The sequence below is a fragment of the Choloepus didactylus genome, chromosome 7 (genome assembly GCF_015220235.1).
Source record: "Choloepus didactylus isolate mChoDid1 chromosome 7, mChoDid1.pri, whole genome shotgun sequence".
NCBI classification, from domain to species: domain Eukaryota; kingdom Metazoa; phylum Chordata; class Mammalia; order Pilosa; family Megalonychidae; genus Choloepus; species Choloepus didactylus.
This window is the reverse complement of record NC_051313.1, coordinates 12,242,973-12,261,297: the sequence shown is the minus strand read 5'-3', so window position 1 is coordinate 12,261,297 and position 18,325 is coordinate 12,242,973. Positions and strand designations below refer to the sequence as shown.

Sequence of the window (18,325 nt, the reverse complement as noted above, 5' to 3'; positions counted from 1 at the left end):
TCTAAGATGGGTTTCCTTAGAAACCCGATGTTCTATATGGAATCTCTAACAAAGCTTAGGCCACGTAGATACTTCCAAACAGAGCAGACTGAGCTCAAGGTTAAGTTACATTGACAGGCACATGTGCAAAATGCTGTTCCTTTAGTTCAACTGGCAGGACTGTTTCCCTCAGGGGGCAGAGCTTCTAATTTTAGATGTGATTTCGATATATTCTTTGTATATTCTTTAGCTATAAGGAATGAGGAATAGGTTGGCTCTCCAAACATGCCTTAATATGTTCCTGAATGTTTTTGCTGCATATTGTTTATGTATGATTCATATTAGAACATGGGTCTTCATGCACTTATCAAATCATATCCACGTGACAGTGCCTACTTTATTTGTCTAGAATCGAACAGATGTGCAGTGCCAGCACCGATGGCAGAAAGTACTAAACCCTGAGCTCATCAAGGGTCCTTGGACCAAAGAAGAGGATCAGAGAGTAAGTTCCTTCTTCGTTGGTTGTGCAAATCACGATTAAGAATATTCCCAAAACATCTCTGTTGAATGTTTTCCAACTTGAGGAAACAGGTAAAGTATCCAAAAGCAAGTAGAAGACTCTATTCCCCTATTTCGAATGAATGAACGCAGATTTTTAGAAATTTTCTAAAGATCTTGTAACACTGAAGAATGATTACACTGACTCGTTGCGTAACATTAAAACCTAGGTTATTTTTGTGTGTTTATCTGAAGGTGATAGAGCTTGTACAGAAATACGGTCCGAAACGTTGGTCTGTTATTGCCAAGCACTTAAAGGGGAGAATTGGAAAACAATGTAGGGAGAGGTGGCATAATCACTTGAATCCAGAAGTTAAGAAAACCTCCTGGACAGAAGAGGAAGACAGAATTATTTACCAGGCACACAAGAGGCTGGGGAACAGATGGGCAGAAATCGCAAAGCTACTGCCTGGACGGTAATAATATGTCAAAAAATATATGGACTGGGAAAAAAGGGAATGGGCATGGAGCATTCCATTTTAAATGTATGGTGAATGACTTACATTCCATCCATCATGTTTCATTACTAAATCAGAACCATGGCTTTTAGAACTGGAAGCGATCGTTGAGTTTATAGGGTTGAGGAGGACTTGACTGTGAGCCCCGGACCAAGCCCTTAACTCTCCTTGACCACAGTTTTCCCATTTGCAAAATGAGTAATAACCTACTTCCCCAGGCCAGTGTTAGGATCAAGTAAAATTAATGTCACAGCAATTTGTAAACTCCAAAACTCCAAACACGTAGGAGGAAACTGAGGAAACAGGACAGACTGTTTGTCTCTGGCCTGAGTTCACACAGCTGGTTAAGTGGCCAGAAGGAACTTGCCCACCATTTTCCCAATACCAGCATTCATTTCACTTCTCCACTTTGCTTAATTTTTTTTCTGGAGTAAAGCAATAAAGTATTTCTAGAATTATCATCCTGCTCCCAAGCTTTTAAATAATGTCAGTATAATGCTCTCATTTTAATGAACAAAAGAACAAAATGATCTCAGTGTGAGGAATAACTATGGGTGCTCATTTTTGTCCCACTTTCCCCATTTAAACACTATATAACAGATTTTGTTTAATTTGGAAACAATATTTTATCACAATCCAAAAATAATGTAGCATTGAAAACATTAAAAATATTTCTATTCTTGAGCTTCATAACCCAAAAGTGGAGAAAGGGTTGATTCAAAGAAGCCCATGGCTACGATGGTTTAGGTAGTGTTTTCTTGGGATTGTTCAAAGCATTTCCTCTTTATTAATCCAGTATTAGCCTAGAGAATTCAAGAGGTTGGTAAAAGGAGCCTCTTATCCCATTCGGTCTGCGAGGATATGCTGTTGATTCTTCCAAAAATTAAAGGGGCAATTGAACTTCCTCTTTCTTTAGCTTGCATCCCCCACCCCCACCGAAATAGTAAAAGAGAGGCTTAAAACGGTTATTTGAATTGAGAAACTGTTTTCCTGAGAATCGAAAGACTTTAGTTAAAATGCTATGCAGTATGAAATTTTATTGGGGGTTACTGTTTTTCCCTCCTGGGTCCCACTTTCCACTCTCACTTCTGTCTAGTCGTAGAACAATTTGGGTGTTTTTCAAAAGTGGGGAGTTTTCTTGACTCAAACTATCTCTCCTGTGCTATGAGAGAGTGGACAGGAGAGCAGCAACATTTTCATTGACCAAACTTGACCAAGGGGCTGTTAAAGGAGTGGTTTTCTAGGACAGCCGGAACTTAAAGTTGAATCAGTCTTGTATCATTGAACAGAGGGAACATAAAGGTATTATTTTGAAAAGTACTCCTTTATCAAGGAAACAAAATGGTCAAAAGTACCAACATTTATAGGAAAGTACATGTATTCTAGATTATAAAATGAAGAGAAAATCTATGGATTTTAAATTAGGTAAAAGGGGAGGCATGATCCTAGGAGGGAGAGAACAAAATGATTTAAAAATTACCAAACTATTAGTGGATGAAAACAGAAGATCTCTGTTAGAAACAGTTTTCTGTCAATTAACTTTACTCTGAATCGAAACTTTTTTGCTTGCAAAATTTTTATGTGATCTATTTCTGCGCAGAACTGATAATGCTATCAAGAACCACTGGAATTCTACAATGCGTCGGAAGGTCGAGCAGGAAGGTTATCTGCAGGAGTGTTCCAAAGCCAGTCAGCCAACAGTGGCCACAAGTTTTCAGAAGAATAGTCATTTGATGGGTTTTGCTCACACTCCGCCTTCAACTCACCTCCCTCCAGCTGGGCAGCCCTCCGTAAACAATGACTATTCCTATTACCACATTTCCGAAGCTCAAAATGTAAGCCATTCCTGAGAATTTAATATAATGAGAGAGATGGTTATTTTAGCTCCAGGTAATAATAACACCTGGCAGCTGTACACTTTTTAAGGAGCCTTCCTAAACCTGATCAGGACTAATCCCCACTTAAGCCCTTCGAAGTGGACAAGGGTAGGTATTGTTGTCCTTGGATTTTACGTATCCGGAAATGAGGATGCCGAGTGATTCATCCAAGGCTGTTCAACTCACAAAGACGGTGTTGACCAGAATCCAATTTGTTTGATTCTGAAATCTCTATTTTGTCACTTGCCGCTTCAAATCGAATTTGCAGATAGCTTTTGAATGTAAATTTACTTAGCAAGGTCCTGCCAAAGAAGAATGGAGGAATGGGCATGCATTTGTACTCTCATATTTGTCTTTTCCACAATGAAAAGTAGATGTGATATTACATTAAGGAGGAGACAGTTTGACTTAACTGAAATTCTACTGATCATTGTAAGATCGATTCTGCTAGTGATCAAGCAGAAATGTCTGAACTTGTGCCCTGAGTATTTGTTCTCATTCTTTGTCGCTCTGATTCTCTCATGTCTTTTTATCCTTGTTTGAAAGTGTGATTCCTTCCTCACTTCTCAAAATTTTATTCAGGGAAGAAAGAATTCATAAAGGGTGTAAAAGAAAGAATAAAGGGAAAAAATCGAGACACTTTCATCTTAAAACTAACAATAACAAATGATGAAAGTTACCCAAGAATACAGAGCTTGTATGCAAATTCAGTGCAAAACGTGTCCATAACCAGTTTTTACTCTTCTTTGTTTGATATATTTGGTTACAGACTTTCCAGAAACATCTCAGGTGAAGGAACTATCATAAGAGTTTCTGTGCTCTACTCCGAATTTTTTCCAAGAAAAATATTTTCCTCTCCAAAGAGCTAATACCATCAGTTTCCCCATCAAAACTCCCTCCACACATTCATGAATCTACTGTAGATGATATTTCCCATTGTGTGTTTTTCCCTAATTAAGAAATACTTCCTGCCAGGATTGGCAATCACTTTAAATTTCTTTCACTGTGTTGCTTTAGCTATCTAGCCATTTTTAAAATGCCTGACTAAATTTCAAATTAGTGATTTCTGTTGTTTAGTGAATTTTATCCGTATTTTTTGTCTTAGTCCTGGAGCAAAACCTCAGGAAGCCAAATCCCCTGAAGCAAAAGTAACAGTGAGTGACTCGGCCTTTGTTTTGCCTTTCTGCTGTAGGTCCCAGGTCCTGTTCCGTATCCTGTAGCCTTACATGTAAATATAGTCAACGTCCCTCAGCCAGCGGCTGCGGCCATTCAGGTAAGGCCATTTTAAGATCATATCTTAAAGAAACTCTTTAACTGTCCAAGGCACCATTGTTAACAATCACTTTATTTCTCTCATCTAAACACCTACATTCACCCAACCACCTGAAGTAAAGACAAAAGGGAATAATGGAGAGGAGGCAGAGCTCTGGTGGGCAAGGGCCCACTTTTGGCTTCTGGAGAGATTTTGCTCTGGAGTTCTCTGACTCTCTGAGGCTATGAGTTGAAGCGACTTGTCAGTTAGCATCCACTCTAGCCTCAGATTTCACATGGCCCCCTTAAGTCTGGAATCACATTCGCAAAGATTGCCGCCATGTTCTGGAATAAGGTGCCCAAAATGGCGGAGTTCGGTTGACGTTGAGGTTCCTGGGACCGCGCGTGGAACCTGGTGGCTGCAGACATCAGCCATGGTTTTACAGCTTCCGATCTTTATTTTTTTTCCCCCATTAACTTTTCATTTCAGAGACACTATAATGATGAAGACCCTGAGAAAGAAAAGCGAATAAAGGAATTAGAGTTGCTCCTAATGTCGACTGAGAACGAGCTTAAAGGACAGCAGGCGCTATCAGTAAGGATATCGCCTGGGCTTGGATGGGGAAAAATAGCTTTGCCCCAGAGCTGTTCTTTATCCTCTTCCTTTCTTCTTAATATTACACCAATCAAGGCTCTACATTTCAATGGACAATGTTAACCCTAAGAAGTTGTTGGGATTAAAATGCTCTTGGCCTCAGAATGTATATAGTAGTCCTTTTGTGTTGCAGTAGCACCCCAATGTCCAAATTGGTGATTGTCATCATCAATTTTTTTCCTCCAGAAGGAATGTAATCAATTCAAAGAGTGGCAGAGAGAAAATGAATGAAAATCTGAATTTTAAGAAAAGCTGTGTATCTTGTAATGAAAATATGGTTCCTTCTTATTTGCTTTTTTCCCTTTTTCTATTGGTTTTTTTAATCTAGATTTTCATGCTTTATAATTCCAAACTTGATTTGATGCATGTTCAGTCCATGCATGCAAAAAAGATATACATAATTGTTCATAACTAAAGTTAGCCACCACTCTTTTGCTTGTAGGCATGAAAGCTGTATGGGCCATTAATGAATTCTGACATCTTTTTTAGTGAATGGGCAGCAAACTGGGAAAGCAGCTTGTACTTAGTAACATAGGTAGTTAACCAACAAAGATAAGGAAAGAGAAATGATACCCAGTAAGTATTCTTAGGAGTAAATCTTTTTTGTTAAATAATAAAATGATTGTGCACATGATATGTTAGTTCCACCACTTTTTAACTTTAGTTGAGGTTTTGCAATTGCCCTGTTGCACGGTCATGCTGAAAGGAGACTTCTGTTAATTTGCTCTTCTGCTTTCCTAACCACGATTTGGCAGCCCTTCACTGCACCAGTGCAATCTGTAGTATTCGAAAGAGAGAGAAGCAACAAGAATATCTATAGACAAAAGCAATTCTAACTTGAGTCCTTTAGGGTTTCTGTGAGATTGAATTCCAACAGGACAATTCTTCAGTCACAGAAAAGACTAATGGACCTTTCGAAAATGACATTAAAGTGGGTTTCTAAGTCACTCCATTGAGCATTGCATTGTGCAACATCATCGCATTATTTGCAGTTTTAACAGAAAGATGACAATTAAGGTCATCGTGTTGATGACAATTACGGTCATCGTGTTGACAACAAACTATGCCGCTATTAAAAAGCAGGGTCTTGCATTGATAAAAGGAAACATCTTGACAACTGTTTCATAGGCGTAAGTTTTGGATGATGCAACTACTTTTATCTTCCCTCCAACAGCATCTGATACCTTGTGCAACTTCATTGCTAAGTTCCTTCTCCCTTTCTTCTCTCCACTCTTCTTGTTTCTTCCCCCCTCCTCCTTCCTTAGACACAGAACCACACATGCAGCTACCCCGGGTGGCACAGCACCACCAGTGCCGACCACACCAGACCCCATGGGGACAGCGCACCTGTTTCCTGTGTGGGAGAACACCACTCCACTCCGTCTCTGCCACTGGAGCCTGGCTCCCTACCTGAAGAAAGTGCCTCTCCAGCCAGATGCATGATCGTCCACCAGGGCACCATTCTGGATAATGTTAAGAACCTCTTAGAATTTGCAGAAACACTCCAATTTATAGATTCTGTAAGTAGAGCCATGAAGGCAAGTTACGGTTGGGGAAGAGGAGTTAGGGTTACCTGGTTCTTAAATCATTGCCCTTTTCTATAGCAAATAGCATGTTATTAGCATATATTAATGTAAAAAAGTAAAAGTATGCTTTTCATCTGAGTATATATGTTTCTTTCAAAGATCTCGTTTCATAGGCTACCCAGCTTAAAGATGCACTTGTTTCAAAGTGCTTACTTCTTAAAATGGTGAAGTCGACTTATCAGCAGAGCTTGGGTTATGAGAATGGTGTTTGTTATTTTTAACTTTTTTTTTTTTTTTTTTTTACTTTGTTTACTTCTCTGTGCTTCTCTAGAACTTGGCTTTCTCTGGGATAGCGCATCAAGATTTATTCTTACTTTTCATTTAAAGCTATCTTTCAGTGTATTTGAGGTGGTAATCTGTTCATTGGTGGGACTACAGAATGGTTTTCTCCACCAAACACTGATGATTTATGACTGGTCCCAATGGATCCACCGAGAAAAGTCATCTTCAGTGAACCAGATTTTGAGTTCAGCACCTCAGAAACAGATACTTGGTTCATATCCTTGGTTTCCCAGGTGGTTTAAAAGCATTTTACTGCAGTCTATCGGCCAGGAGGTGAAAAATGCCTTAAGTGTCATCTAGAAAAGGATTTCTTTTTGCTTTAGTTGCCCACTACCCATAGAGCCGGGAGCTCCCTGCGGGGCGTGGCCATGACCAGGCATGAGACAACATGGCCGGCCCTCTAACACAGTGTGCCAGAGTGACCGTTAACCTGGAGCTGTTTCTCGAGAAGTCAAGCAGAGGGGCCAGGTGTTTTCTTTGCACTTAGCATCTCTTTCTCAGTGTTGTGTTGCAGGTGATGACACCCATGATGCACACACTGTCTCAAAGCTCTGTGCCTCCCACATTGTTTCAGGATCCTTCAGCACGGTGTGATCTCAGCAGTTTTGAATTCTTTGAAGAAGCAGATTTTGCACCTAGCCAACATCATGCAGGCAAAGTCCTCCTGCTTCAGCAAAGAGAGGGCCATGTGACTAGTCCTGCAGGAGAGCCTAGCACCAGGTTGAAAAAGCGCAGGCTGAGTGAGGGTCCGTGTGACCCACCCACGCCCTTCCCTCCTGCAAGGCAGAGCACAGTTCCACTGGTCATCCTGCGAAAAAAGCAGGGGCAGCTCAGCCCCGTAGCCACTGGACATGCTAGCTCCTTCATATTTGCTGACGTCAGCAATTCAACTCCCAAGTGTTCCCCTGTCAAAAGCCTACCCTTCTCTCCCTCGCAGGTAGAGTGCCGTTTGTGCACAGCTGTTACTAATTTTCAACAGACCACCTGAGCCTTAATAATCTAGAAACTAATCCTTCGGAACAAATGACTAATGACTGTGGTCCTCACTGATTTCACTCCATTGTTGACTCTTGCTGTTGCTAAGTCATACTGCCTCCCAGAGTTTAGGCTGTCTGTAGACTGATGATTTTGTTTTAATTCTCTCTTACTCTTTGGTGGTTTGGAAGATGGTTAGTTGCATGGGATATGCTTTTAGTTCTTTCAACACTAGAGTTTAACATCCCTATCCCTTCCTCTTCTCCCCTCCCTTCCCTTTTAAAATTTTAACATATTTTCTGCATCTTTGTTCACTTATTATGTGATTCATTGATCTGGAGGAGGAGGGAACCAAACTATGTTTGGATAACATTTGGGGTTGTACTTAAAAGCTAGAAGTCTTAAGGGCCCCCATCCATTTCTAAGGGTGTTTCAGAAGAGGATGAGGATGCTTAAGTAAAATAATTCATGTTTTAATTGCAATTGCTCAACCTTGGCTATTTGGAGTTGTGCCATAATATTTTATTAGCCCATGAATATTCTCATTTCATATAATTTTTTTTAAGGCATGAAAATTATTCTTCTCAGAGACTTGTGTTTCTAAATTATTAATATGATTGCAATTAATAGATAATTTGGCACCTTAAAACACTTTTCCAATTATTTCCGTTGAATTTGTTGTAAGCATAGCTTCAAGTATGAACACATTAGGCCCCAACAACAAAAAAATTATCTTGTTTTTTGTCTGTATTTTCCAAGCTGCATTCTGCAGAATATTATCCACAAGACTTTAATAGACATTCCAGAAAAACATCTAAATACATAGGTATATAAGTTTGGGAAACAATGACTAAAACAATGACTCCAACAAAGTTAAAAATTTGTTTCTTTACTGCATTTAATTGTGAATTTCCAGGAGGAGATTATGACATGCTGTATTTTCCTAACTTATTTTAACTCAGAAGCATTTGTTTGAGGAACACCTATTATTATCCCAGAACACTGGTGTTCTGCAAGACACAGCTTAGTATTCAAGAATCTTCCATGGAATGTAAACCTACTGAAATAATAATTTTGTTCCATAGACCATTAAAGATGGGAAACGGTATGAAAGAAAAAGTATAATTTCTTTCTTTGAAAAATCACTTTAACCTTTTTAACATTAATAAAGCATGCATCTCATTCTCTTTAATGGTGAGTGTTAATTATTGGGAATAGTTTCTTAGGAATTTGTAAATTTTCCAACTTCCCTAGATTTTATTTCTTGGAAATCACACTCCAAATCTTGGGTGTGCTCAATTGAAATAAAATAATACCTTTTCCTACACTATGTGCTCATTAACATCTTTATTATTTTATGTAGATGGTCACTAAAATATACTTTGCTTGCTATCAAGGTGTGATTTTTTTTTTAATTGGGCTGAAAAAAAGAATCCCTGTTTAATCTAAGTAATTTTTTTTCTTTCTCCCCATATTTAGTTCTTAAACACTTCCAGTAACCATGAAAGCTTAGACTTGGAAACACCTTCTTTAACTTCCACCCCTCTCAATGGTCACAAATTGACTGTTACAACACCATTTCATAGAGACCAGACTGTGAAAACGCAAAAGGAAAATACTATGTAAGTCTTTGGCTCAAGAATAAAATTATGTATCTTATTTACTGATATGTAATTAATGGAATTGCCCCCAAATGCCTTAGTCCAAGTATTACTCATCCATGTATATAATCACCTATTTTTCCCATAGTGAAACCATATGTACATATTCTCACATTGAATGTGTCTGTCTTTGCATATTACAACTACAAGAGGTAGAAGGTGGAAAGATAAACCAAATTACCTTTTGTCACTCTTCCAGAATTTCCTATGTTATGCATATAACTTTTCCAGTCAGTTTTTCTGTTCATTCGATAAGGCCTTTTCTTCCTCACCAAGAGCAGGCTTTTCAACCTCCTTTCCTCTCTGATAATAAACTTCAGAATAAGAATAAATATGATTCTTTACTTTGTTTATATTTTTGTCCCATTTTTTCTTTTTGAAATTTACATACAGATAGCTCTTTTCTGGCATCCTCCAGAATATAGTATGATTAGTAGCCAAGGGGTGATTAAGCCGTCATTTATATTCATCAAAATTCGAACAAATGGCAGAGAAAGTCAGTGTGAAGTCCAAGAAACTTCTAAAAGAAATGTAATCTTCTTATTTCCAAGTACGAAAAGTAAAATTTAAAAGACAAACATACGGTTTTCTAGTGTGGGCCCAGTTATAATGTATAGATAAAATCGGTTTGCAAATAGCATCAGAGCTTCACAATGAGTATGGTCATCATAGATACTTAGGGGTACTACACATCTTCAGAATCGTTAAAGATGAAAACTATTTTAATCTTCTTAGTCTTAGGGGTATAATATTTTGAAATATTTGAAAATATGTGGTATACATATTCTCTTTTTATTAATCAATACATATGATTATCCTGCTTACCCAATTCCCTAATAATAACAGAGTTTATTGCATTCAGTAGAAGAATATTAAATTTAATAGGTAGGGACATAGGTTCTCTTATATGGAACCACTGACTGCTTTACTTCTGTTTAAAGTTTTAGAACTCCAGCTGTCAAAAGGTCAATCCTAGAAAGCTCTCCAAGAACTCCTACACCATTCAAACATGCACTGGCAGCTCAAGAAATTAAATATGGTCCCCTGAAGATGCTAGTAAGTTTTAGAAAATATCTTGGGTTTAGCTGCTTATTAGTGTAGACAGAAATTTTCCTCTGATGCAAAAATGCCCCTTCTTCCTTTCAGCCTCAGACCCCATCTCATCTAGTAGAAGACCTACAGGATGTGATCAAACAGGAATCCGATGAATCTGGGATTGTTGCTGAATTTCAAGAAAACGGACCGCCCTTACTGAAGAAAATCAAACAAGAGGTGAGCACGAGATCTTCAGCTATGCATTCTGTTCCCTTTGCTCCCCGTGTTGGCCTGACACCAGCTCTGTGTGACGGCTCCACTCACACGATTGTTAAAAGGCACTGCCAGCCTGCAGCTCTGTGACCTTTCAGCTGGGAAGCAGGTCACCTCTCTGCACTTCCATTTGGAAAAAGAACATGCTAGAGAGAAAAAGGAAAGAGAAGGAGGCCAGGCAGCTTTTACTGTACTTTTTCATCATTGATTTTGATTGAGATACATATATATCAAGACACACACACATATATTTAACTTTCAGCTGTCATGGAAATTTGAAATATAGACACAAATAATAGTATCCTCAATCCATAGTATAAAAGCAAGAGAATCTCACATGCAAAGATCAGAATTTTTAGCATGGTAGCAAGATGCATTACCAACAGGTTAGATAAAGGCCTCACAGATTTTATTTTCATGTTAGGATAAATGTTTGAGAGACTGGCCAGAAATTTATTCAGGAGTGTCAATGTTTCATGGAAAGTTCTAGAACTGAAAAAGCACTTCCTGTTTTTTATTAGGTGGAATCTCCAACTGATAAAGCGGGAAATTTCTTTTGCTCAAACCACTGGGAAGGGGAGAGTCTGAATGCCCAGCTGTTCGCGCAGGCATCGCCTGTAGCAGATGTACCAGTAAGTCTATGTGCACGAACAAGGCACCTGTGTTGTTACACAATGTTGGTGTCGCACAAAACTCTGTGCATGGCAGGGGAGGCTACTGTGGTTTCAGCACTCTTGAATGCATCAAATTTCTAAGGAGCCCCCATCACCGTGGCGCGTTCTCTGAGTAGTGCCTCCTGGCCTCAGAGCGCCCAGAACGGAGAACGCGGACCTGCGGGCGGTGCGCTGCGGCCGGTGGGCGGAGCGGGTTATGGGGGATCAAGAAGGAAAAAAGTTCTGCAAGGTATTTTCTTTTTTTTTTTTTTTTTTAATTCACGCTTGGCCCCCTCTCCTGTTAAGAGATTCTAAAAGCGAGAACTGAAGAACTGATTTGTACACTTCCTTATGGCGTTTTCCTCCTTTGTACTCTGCGCGAAAATGTCTCCCCTTAAAGAGATTCTTAAAGGTAAAGAGACACTGAGACCCTTCTCACAGACTTTCTGGCAGAAGTTCTGACTTATCTGCCGCACTTGTCCACTTTGCCTTTAAGAAGTTCTTAAAGGCAAGGACCTGGAAGCACTATTTGAAAATCGATTCTGTGATTTACCCTTTTACCATGGCACTTCCCCTTTAAGGTTATTAAAGGTAAGGTGTGGACAGACTTTGCTTTCAGAGCCAGATGTCTGGGCCCAGTAGCACTAGCAAGGGGCCACCCCTTCTCTTTTCAATAAAGAATTTTTCTACTGCAAAAAAAAAAAAAAAAAAAAAAAAAAAATTCTAAAGAGTCTCTCTTGCACATGATTATTTTTATTTTTTATGTGATTATTAAAGTGCTGAATGGAAAGTTGAGATTTTATTTCTGTAATGGAAGTAGATTCTGCTTCACTGCAGAGTTTTTCATTATTAATTTTCTTATGATTTGAAACTCCTTGTCACTTGAACATTCTGCTGCACCAAGATACGTATTTCCACGAAAACAGAATGTAAATTTTTACATTTTCGTTTCCTTGATTTATTCCTTTTTCTAAATTTGGTGTTTCCTTCTTGTTAAATCCTCTCTTCTTTAGTTTTGTGTAGCATCTAGCATAATAGTAACTGTGGTTCTTCGATGCCCAATTTTGTACCCTATATCGCATTGCTTTGGTTACCACCACTGTTAAAGCTCTGGCATTCCGGTAACCTGACTTTCTTAGTTTGTAATTTATGAATGGCTGCCCTTAACTCTTACAGAGAATCAGAGCTAATAACAATTGCTAATATTTATTCTGCATATACGAAGTGCCAAGTCCTGTTCTAAGGGCTTTGGAATCACTTTATTTAATCTTCACAGTCCTCACAACAACCTCATAAGATTGGTAGCAGTAAAGGTCCATTACACCAACTGGGAAACTGAAGTATGGGGTGGGGGGGGTTGTGCTTGGTCACTTGTTCAAGGTCACATAACTCATAAGTGGTGATGTTGGGTGAGAACTCAGGAAGTCTGGTTCTAAACTCTATACTTTTAATCCTTATACTAAACTGCCATTGATTTTTAGCTCCAGAATGTTTCAGGGCTGATATTTGAAATAAACAGTTCTCTCAACAGAGCTTCATTTTTAAGAACATGTACTCATTAGTTCATTCAACAGGTGTTTATTGGGTGTCTATTAAATGCCTGGAAATATGCAGGACCCCTAAGGTTTTTGTATGGGCAATAATTCCCACGGTGAGACGAGCGGCAGTAAGTAGGCACGCTCTCCTTTTAGGGAAGAGACATTCTGCCAGATACTTGCATTTTCTCATGCAAATGTATATAACCTCCTAGTAATTGAGTCTCTAAAGTGTTGGAACTGTAACACCTCTCATGTTATCCAGCATCCTTTAAATTTTGAATTATCCCTTTCCCTTTAGAATATTCTTACAAGTTCCGTTTTAATGACGCCAGTATCAGAAGATGAAGACAATGTTCTCAAAGCATTTACAGCACCTAAAAACAGGTCCCTGGTGAGTTCCTTGATGGTAATTAACTCTTCTAACATTGGAATCTTAAAATTCATTCACCAAAAAAACTGATCCTCTTGTGATTTTTTTTTAAACATTGTAGACATAGGGGAATGATGCTTTTCAACATCTTGATGTCTAGAAAAACTCCTAAAATTCCTTGTTGGTGCTCCTATGAGCAGAGGAACGAGATCCTGACACCTAGGTGACACGTGGTTTCAGACTCAGTCACTGAATTGTTTCATGCTTTGGGAACCTGTTCTAATAAAACAAAGGGCCAGTATCTCCTTCCTCTGTCTTTAAATATCTTTTAAAAGTTGGTCCATATAGTTTACTGTTTGTTCCAAATTTTTTATTTTTTTATGCTCTAACACTAAGCCAGCAAAGCCCAGAAACTGTTTAAATTATAAATGAAGTTTGAAATGAGCTAGACAGAAAATAATGGCAATGTATTTGACTATCAGGTAATTGCATCAATTGTCACTATTGTGTGGATAAGTTATAGCTGACCATCTGCTGTCAAGTTTTACTATCAAAGGATATTTCCCTTGTAACCCTGAAGTGTGTATACATTGATGAAATACAACAGATTCCAAATGAATCATGAGCCAAATGCAAATATGAATGCAAATGTGCTCCCCCAAATTATTTAAAGCACTTCCGGACATTAAATAGCCCAATACCTCGCCACCTGCCCAGCCCTCCCCTCCACCCCACCCCGTGCTGCACCAAGAGAAATTTCATAAACCCTAGAGCACACAGAGAACCTGGACTCAGAAGGGAAAAGTCATGTTTGATGGCGTAAGTTAAAGACTCTGTTCAGATGGCACCCTTTGAGAGGTTGCCCACTTGAAGGGCTCTCTCACCACAGAGACAGGCATTCTTGCTCCAAGTTGTGCGAGTCTTAGAACTCCCCTTTTTAAACAGGGCCTGAAATCCCACCAATTAGAAATCTGTTGTGAGATTTAGCCTTATTTTTTTAGTAATACAAGTACAACTGGAAGGGTTGTAGCACATTTTGTTTATTAATTCAACCCACTTGCTTTCCTCATGGCCTCTGTCTGATACCAACTGCCTCGATCTCACTGTTGATGGGAGCAAAAAGGTAGGACTTGTGGGAAACTTAGTATCTGTGGCGAAGCTGGGGTGAGCACGAGTTGAGCTGGGTAACCACAGGTGGTTGGAGAAGAGACGGAGTATCACAGGGAGGTGGGAGACGAAGAAACAACACTGAGGGATGAGGAGCGGGGGTCAGAAGGGTATCGAGGGGAAGGACAGCCACTTCCAATTTTATCTAGAGCTGCTCCAGGCCCCAGGAGACTCTTTCTCTGTTTTTCTCTGCCTTTTCCCTCAATACCCAGCATTTGTTTCCAGCACATGGAACTTGATGATAAGTACTATTAGTACATGATTATTATTACTTTAGTTATGCTGGATTGTAGCCCAGTATGGAACCCATCCTATATTTTTAATAGTACAGAAAAAGTGCATTCTAAATTTCCAAGATTAAACATATGAATATATTTGGGGATAGTTATCATTATGTAAGCTGGAAAATGCTGGTTATTTCCCTGGAATCAAATATTAATAGCTTTTGGCCTAGCCCAATAGCTTTTAGTCAAATCCATTCAGAGCTGAATATGCTAACAATATAAAATACATACTGTATAAAATTTGGCAAGAATGTCAGTATTTATGAAAAGTAGATAATCCAGTTTTTTTTTTTTACCTGAAAGTGTATAATGCTGTTGCATTAAAAAGATAATCAATATGGAACTTTATTGTCAATATATATTTTATTTAATGGTAATATCTTTGAAACTCAAAATTAAATAGCAGCTTTATTTTATCAATCTATATTTTTGAGTATCTCAGTGATTGTATTTGGCACTCTATAGATTCAGACATTTGTAAACTGAAGTTAAGTTTCTAGGCATAGCATGTGGTAAGGGTGGTATGTATCAATTCCACCAAACTGGGTAGTTGGAGACTAAAAGGTAATTTTTGAATTAGTGCTTTAATCTAAACTATATGGTTTACTGATTTACACTGATCAAACCTATTTTAATAAGCTGATCTAATTGATAATTGATTCATTTTAAGAAACACTCGCTCAATGAATGAATGTGACACACCAAATATCTCCTTCCCTTTGTATTATGGAGATCTAGCCTCTGATTCCTTAGAAATATGTGGTTTCTGAAATGTTTTAAACTTTTATGATACACATTTGCAAATGCATAAAATGATTCTAAATATTCAAACCTATATTGCCTGTAAATTATATAATCCTGATTCAAGAGTATTTATATACATTTTTATGCAATGTGGTAATTTTGTTTGTTTAATACATAATGCTCTTTCAGATATTTCCACTGATAATCCCATTAGGTGGATTTCTCACACAAGGTATTAATGAACACATTGTACATTTATTAAATAATCTATTTGATTTAAGATTGCTTTATATAATCTGTAACTTTTGTAACTTGCACTTAGAGTAAATCAGATATCGAATGGGATTTCAAACAAACCATCTAGATGTTTTCATCAAAGAACTTTTAATTAAAACAACTGAATATAATCTCCCAAAATACGTTAAAATTCTGATACTTCTAAAATTTAAAATTATTGCCAATTTTAAATTGCAGTTGATTTTCTAGCCAACTATCTACTGTTCTTAATTACAAGAACAATTTCAGTAGTAAATTGATAAAGTTATGTTTAATACTGAAGGCTGTGGTGACTGTTCGAGTCCATGCTATTTTGCCATTTCAGTCTTAATCATCCTCGACTTAATTATAATGAGAGCATTTTAACCAAAGCAGTGATTATTGTTTCTGAGGCCGTATCCTGAGCCTTTATGGTTTGGCTTCTAATATACATATCAGTGCACATGCTTATGCATAAATATATGTAAATTATATTTGATATTTCAAAATCAGAAGTGCAAGGAGCTATGAGCTAAACATTTTACTATGACACATTTCAAACATACATAGAAGTAGATATGCTACACCATGATCTAGATTTTAACAGTTAACACTTTAATATTTGCTTCATCTATTTTTAATGAAGGACTTAAAGAAAATCCAAACAATATAAAATTTTATTCTATTTCCAGATGTATCTCTAAAAATAAGGACATTTTTATAATACTGTTTACCATACATTATTATTAACAATAATTCCTTATTCTAATTTCCAGGCTATATTCAAATTTTCCCATTAATCTAACAAAAGATTTTTGTTAGTTCAATGGAGATTGAAATAATGTTGCATTTGTTGAGTTCCTTAAATCTCTAAATCTCTAGAGCAATTCTGTCCAATAGAACTTTCTTCAAGGATGGAAATGTCCAATAGACTGCAGACCAATGTGCTACCACTAGCTATGTGTGGATACTGAACACTTGAAATTGGCTAGTGCCACCAAGGAACAGAACTTTCAGCTTAATTTAATTTAATCTAATCTAATTTAATTTAATAGCAAGTTAAATAGCCACATTTCCTTCCTGTCTTGCTGGAATCAGCCACTTCTCCAAGGAGCTCTGTCTTAGTTGGCCAGGACTGCCGTAGCAAAATGCCACAAATTGAGTGGCTTAGAACATCGTAAATGTGTTGTCTCGCAGTTCTAGAGGCTCCCAGTCCTAAACCAAGGTGGCGACAGGGCCCTGCTCCCTCTGAAGTCTGCAGGGAAGAATCTGTTCCATTCCTCCTTCCTGCTTCTGGCAGTGGCTTGTTGGCAATCCAAGGCGTTCTCTGTCTCAGGTTGCACTCTCCACTGTCTGTGTCCAAATTTCCCCAGCCATATTGGATTAAGGGCCCAACCTACTCTAATATGACCTCATTTTAACTTGCCTGATTAGATCCGTAATGACCCTATTTCCAACTAAGTCACATTCTGAGGGACTGGGGATATCTTCTCAGAAAACACAATTCAATCCCTAACAAGCTCTGAGATCTTTTAGTGGTAAACGGTATGTAGATACCAAAATCAGGGTGCAAAATACGCTCATAGTTATGTGGGCTTTCATTGAGAAGCAGTGAATTTTAATGATTCAAAACTTTTCATCTATCCTCTAATTTATAAACTGCAACCAGTAAAGGGATTGTGTGAGCCATTATGCACAAATATGTTCTGTTTGTTTTAAAAATTTATACTTAATCTTTTTCCAAAAGGAATTTGAGGCAGCTGCATAATCTTATAATGGTTGGGTTTCTTTTTTAAAAAAATAGTTGCTTTAATTTTAAATTGTAAAGGCAAACAGGGTACTCATATTAAAAGTGTTCTGAGATGTCTTTGGTATTTGCGTCTTTCATGTGGCTCAGGCTGTGTGAGATACTTGTGTTGTAATGTTGTCAGTATTCAGCCTTTTCCTTGCTTTTGTGCTGGTAGAGGAATGAGCTGTAAAAACCATCCCTGAGGAGGAATTAGAGAAAAAGTTTAGCCAGGAGAGCCTGCAATTTGGAGCAGGAAAGGCAGAGTCACTGTGAAACCCTCCTGTATTCTGCTACTCAGAAGTTGCCCTGAGAGAGATGCCACCTGGGGGGATTTGTGTCTTGACAGGGGGCTGGCTTTTTCTGCCCCCTTTCCTCTTTCATCAAAGGATTGGGGTAGGACTTGGGGTCCTTACAAAGAGGCAGACACACAGCTCCCTCCTCAGCAAGGAGCAGAGAGCTGCTTTTTTCCCCAGTATGCTTTCAGCATGCTTTACATTTTGAAATAAGTACATTATGCTAATAAACACTTCTTTAAGGTAGACATTTTTATTGATAGATCCGAAACGATACTTAAGTGACAAACCTTCTGAACTTCTGTAGTTTTCTCTTAAATTATTTTACTTTTATTCCTATTTAAAACCCAAGTGTAAAAGAAGTATTCATAAACTTTTTACTCACTGGCTTTCCTCTTTTTTGTAACCACAGAGTGACAGCCTTAAATTTTAATTTCCTGACTTGGCTTGTCATGGCCTTACTTTTTTAAAACAGTGAGTTTAATTTAAGGAAATTTCTCAGCACAACATCAAAGAACTTTTAAATATTGTTAGCAAGTGACATTCACCCCCCGCCGCCCCAGTGTTTTGGTTCAGTGTGTTTTGGACTGCTCCTATCTTCATAGGAATGGTTTATGAAATTATATATTCTTCCCCCCAGCC

At 38.1% G+C, this 18,325-nt stretch overlaps 1 protein-coding gene across 5 annotated transcripts in view; it reads left to right on the top strand.

The window, feature by feature from the left end:
- Positions 1-18,325, top strand: part of MYB (MYB proto-oncogene, transcription factor) — a 33,262-nt gene that overhangs the window by 7,699 nt on the left and 7,238 nt on the right. Inside the window, exons 4-15 of one of the 5 annotated variants that reach the window (XM_037844157.1) lie at positions 389-481; positions 733-953; positions 2,596-2,830; positions 4,065-4,145; positions 4,614-4,718; positions 6,044-6,298; positions 7,221-7,583; positions 9,101-9,243; positions 10,224-10,338; positions 10,429-10,554; positions 11,112-11,222; positions 13,080-13,172. In XM_037844157.1, coding sequence (XP_037700085.1) covers positions 389-481; positions 733-953; positions 2,596-2,830; positions 4,065-4,145; positions 4,614-4,718; positions 6,044-6,298; positions 7,221-7,583; positions 9,101-9,243; positions 10,224-10,338; positions 10,429-10,554; positions 11,112-11,222; positions 13,080-13,172 — 1,941 coding nt within the window. The remainder of the gene's footprint in view (positions 1-388; positions 482-732; positions 954-2,595; positions 2,831-4,064; positions 4,146-4,613; positions 4,719-6,043; positions 6,299-7,220; positions 7,584-9,100; positions 9,244-10,223; positions 10,339-10,428; positions 10,555-11,111; positions 11,223-13,079; positions 13,173-18,325) is intronic. The other 4 variants (XM_037844158.1, XM_037844159.1, XM_037844160.1 and 1 more) reach the window with 4 other exon arrangements.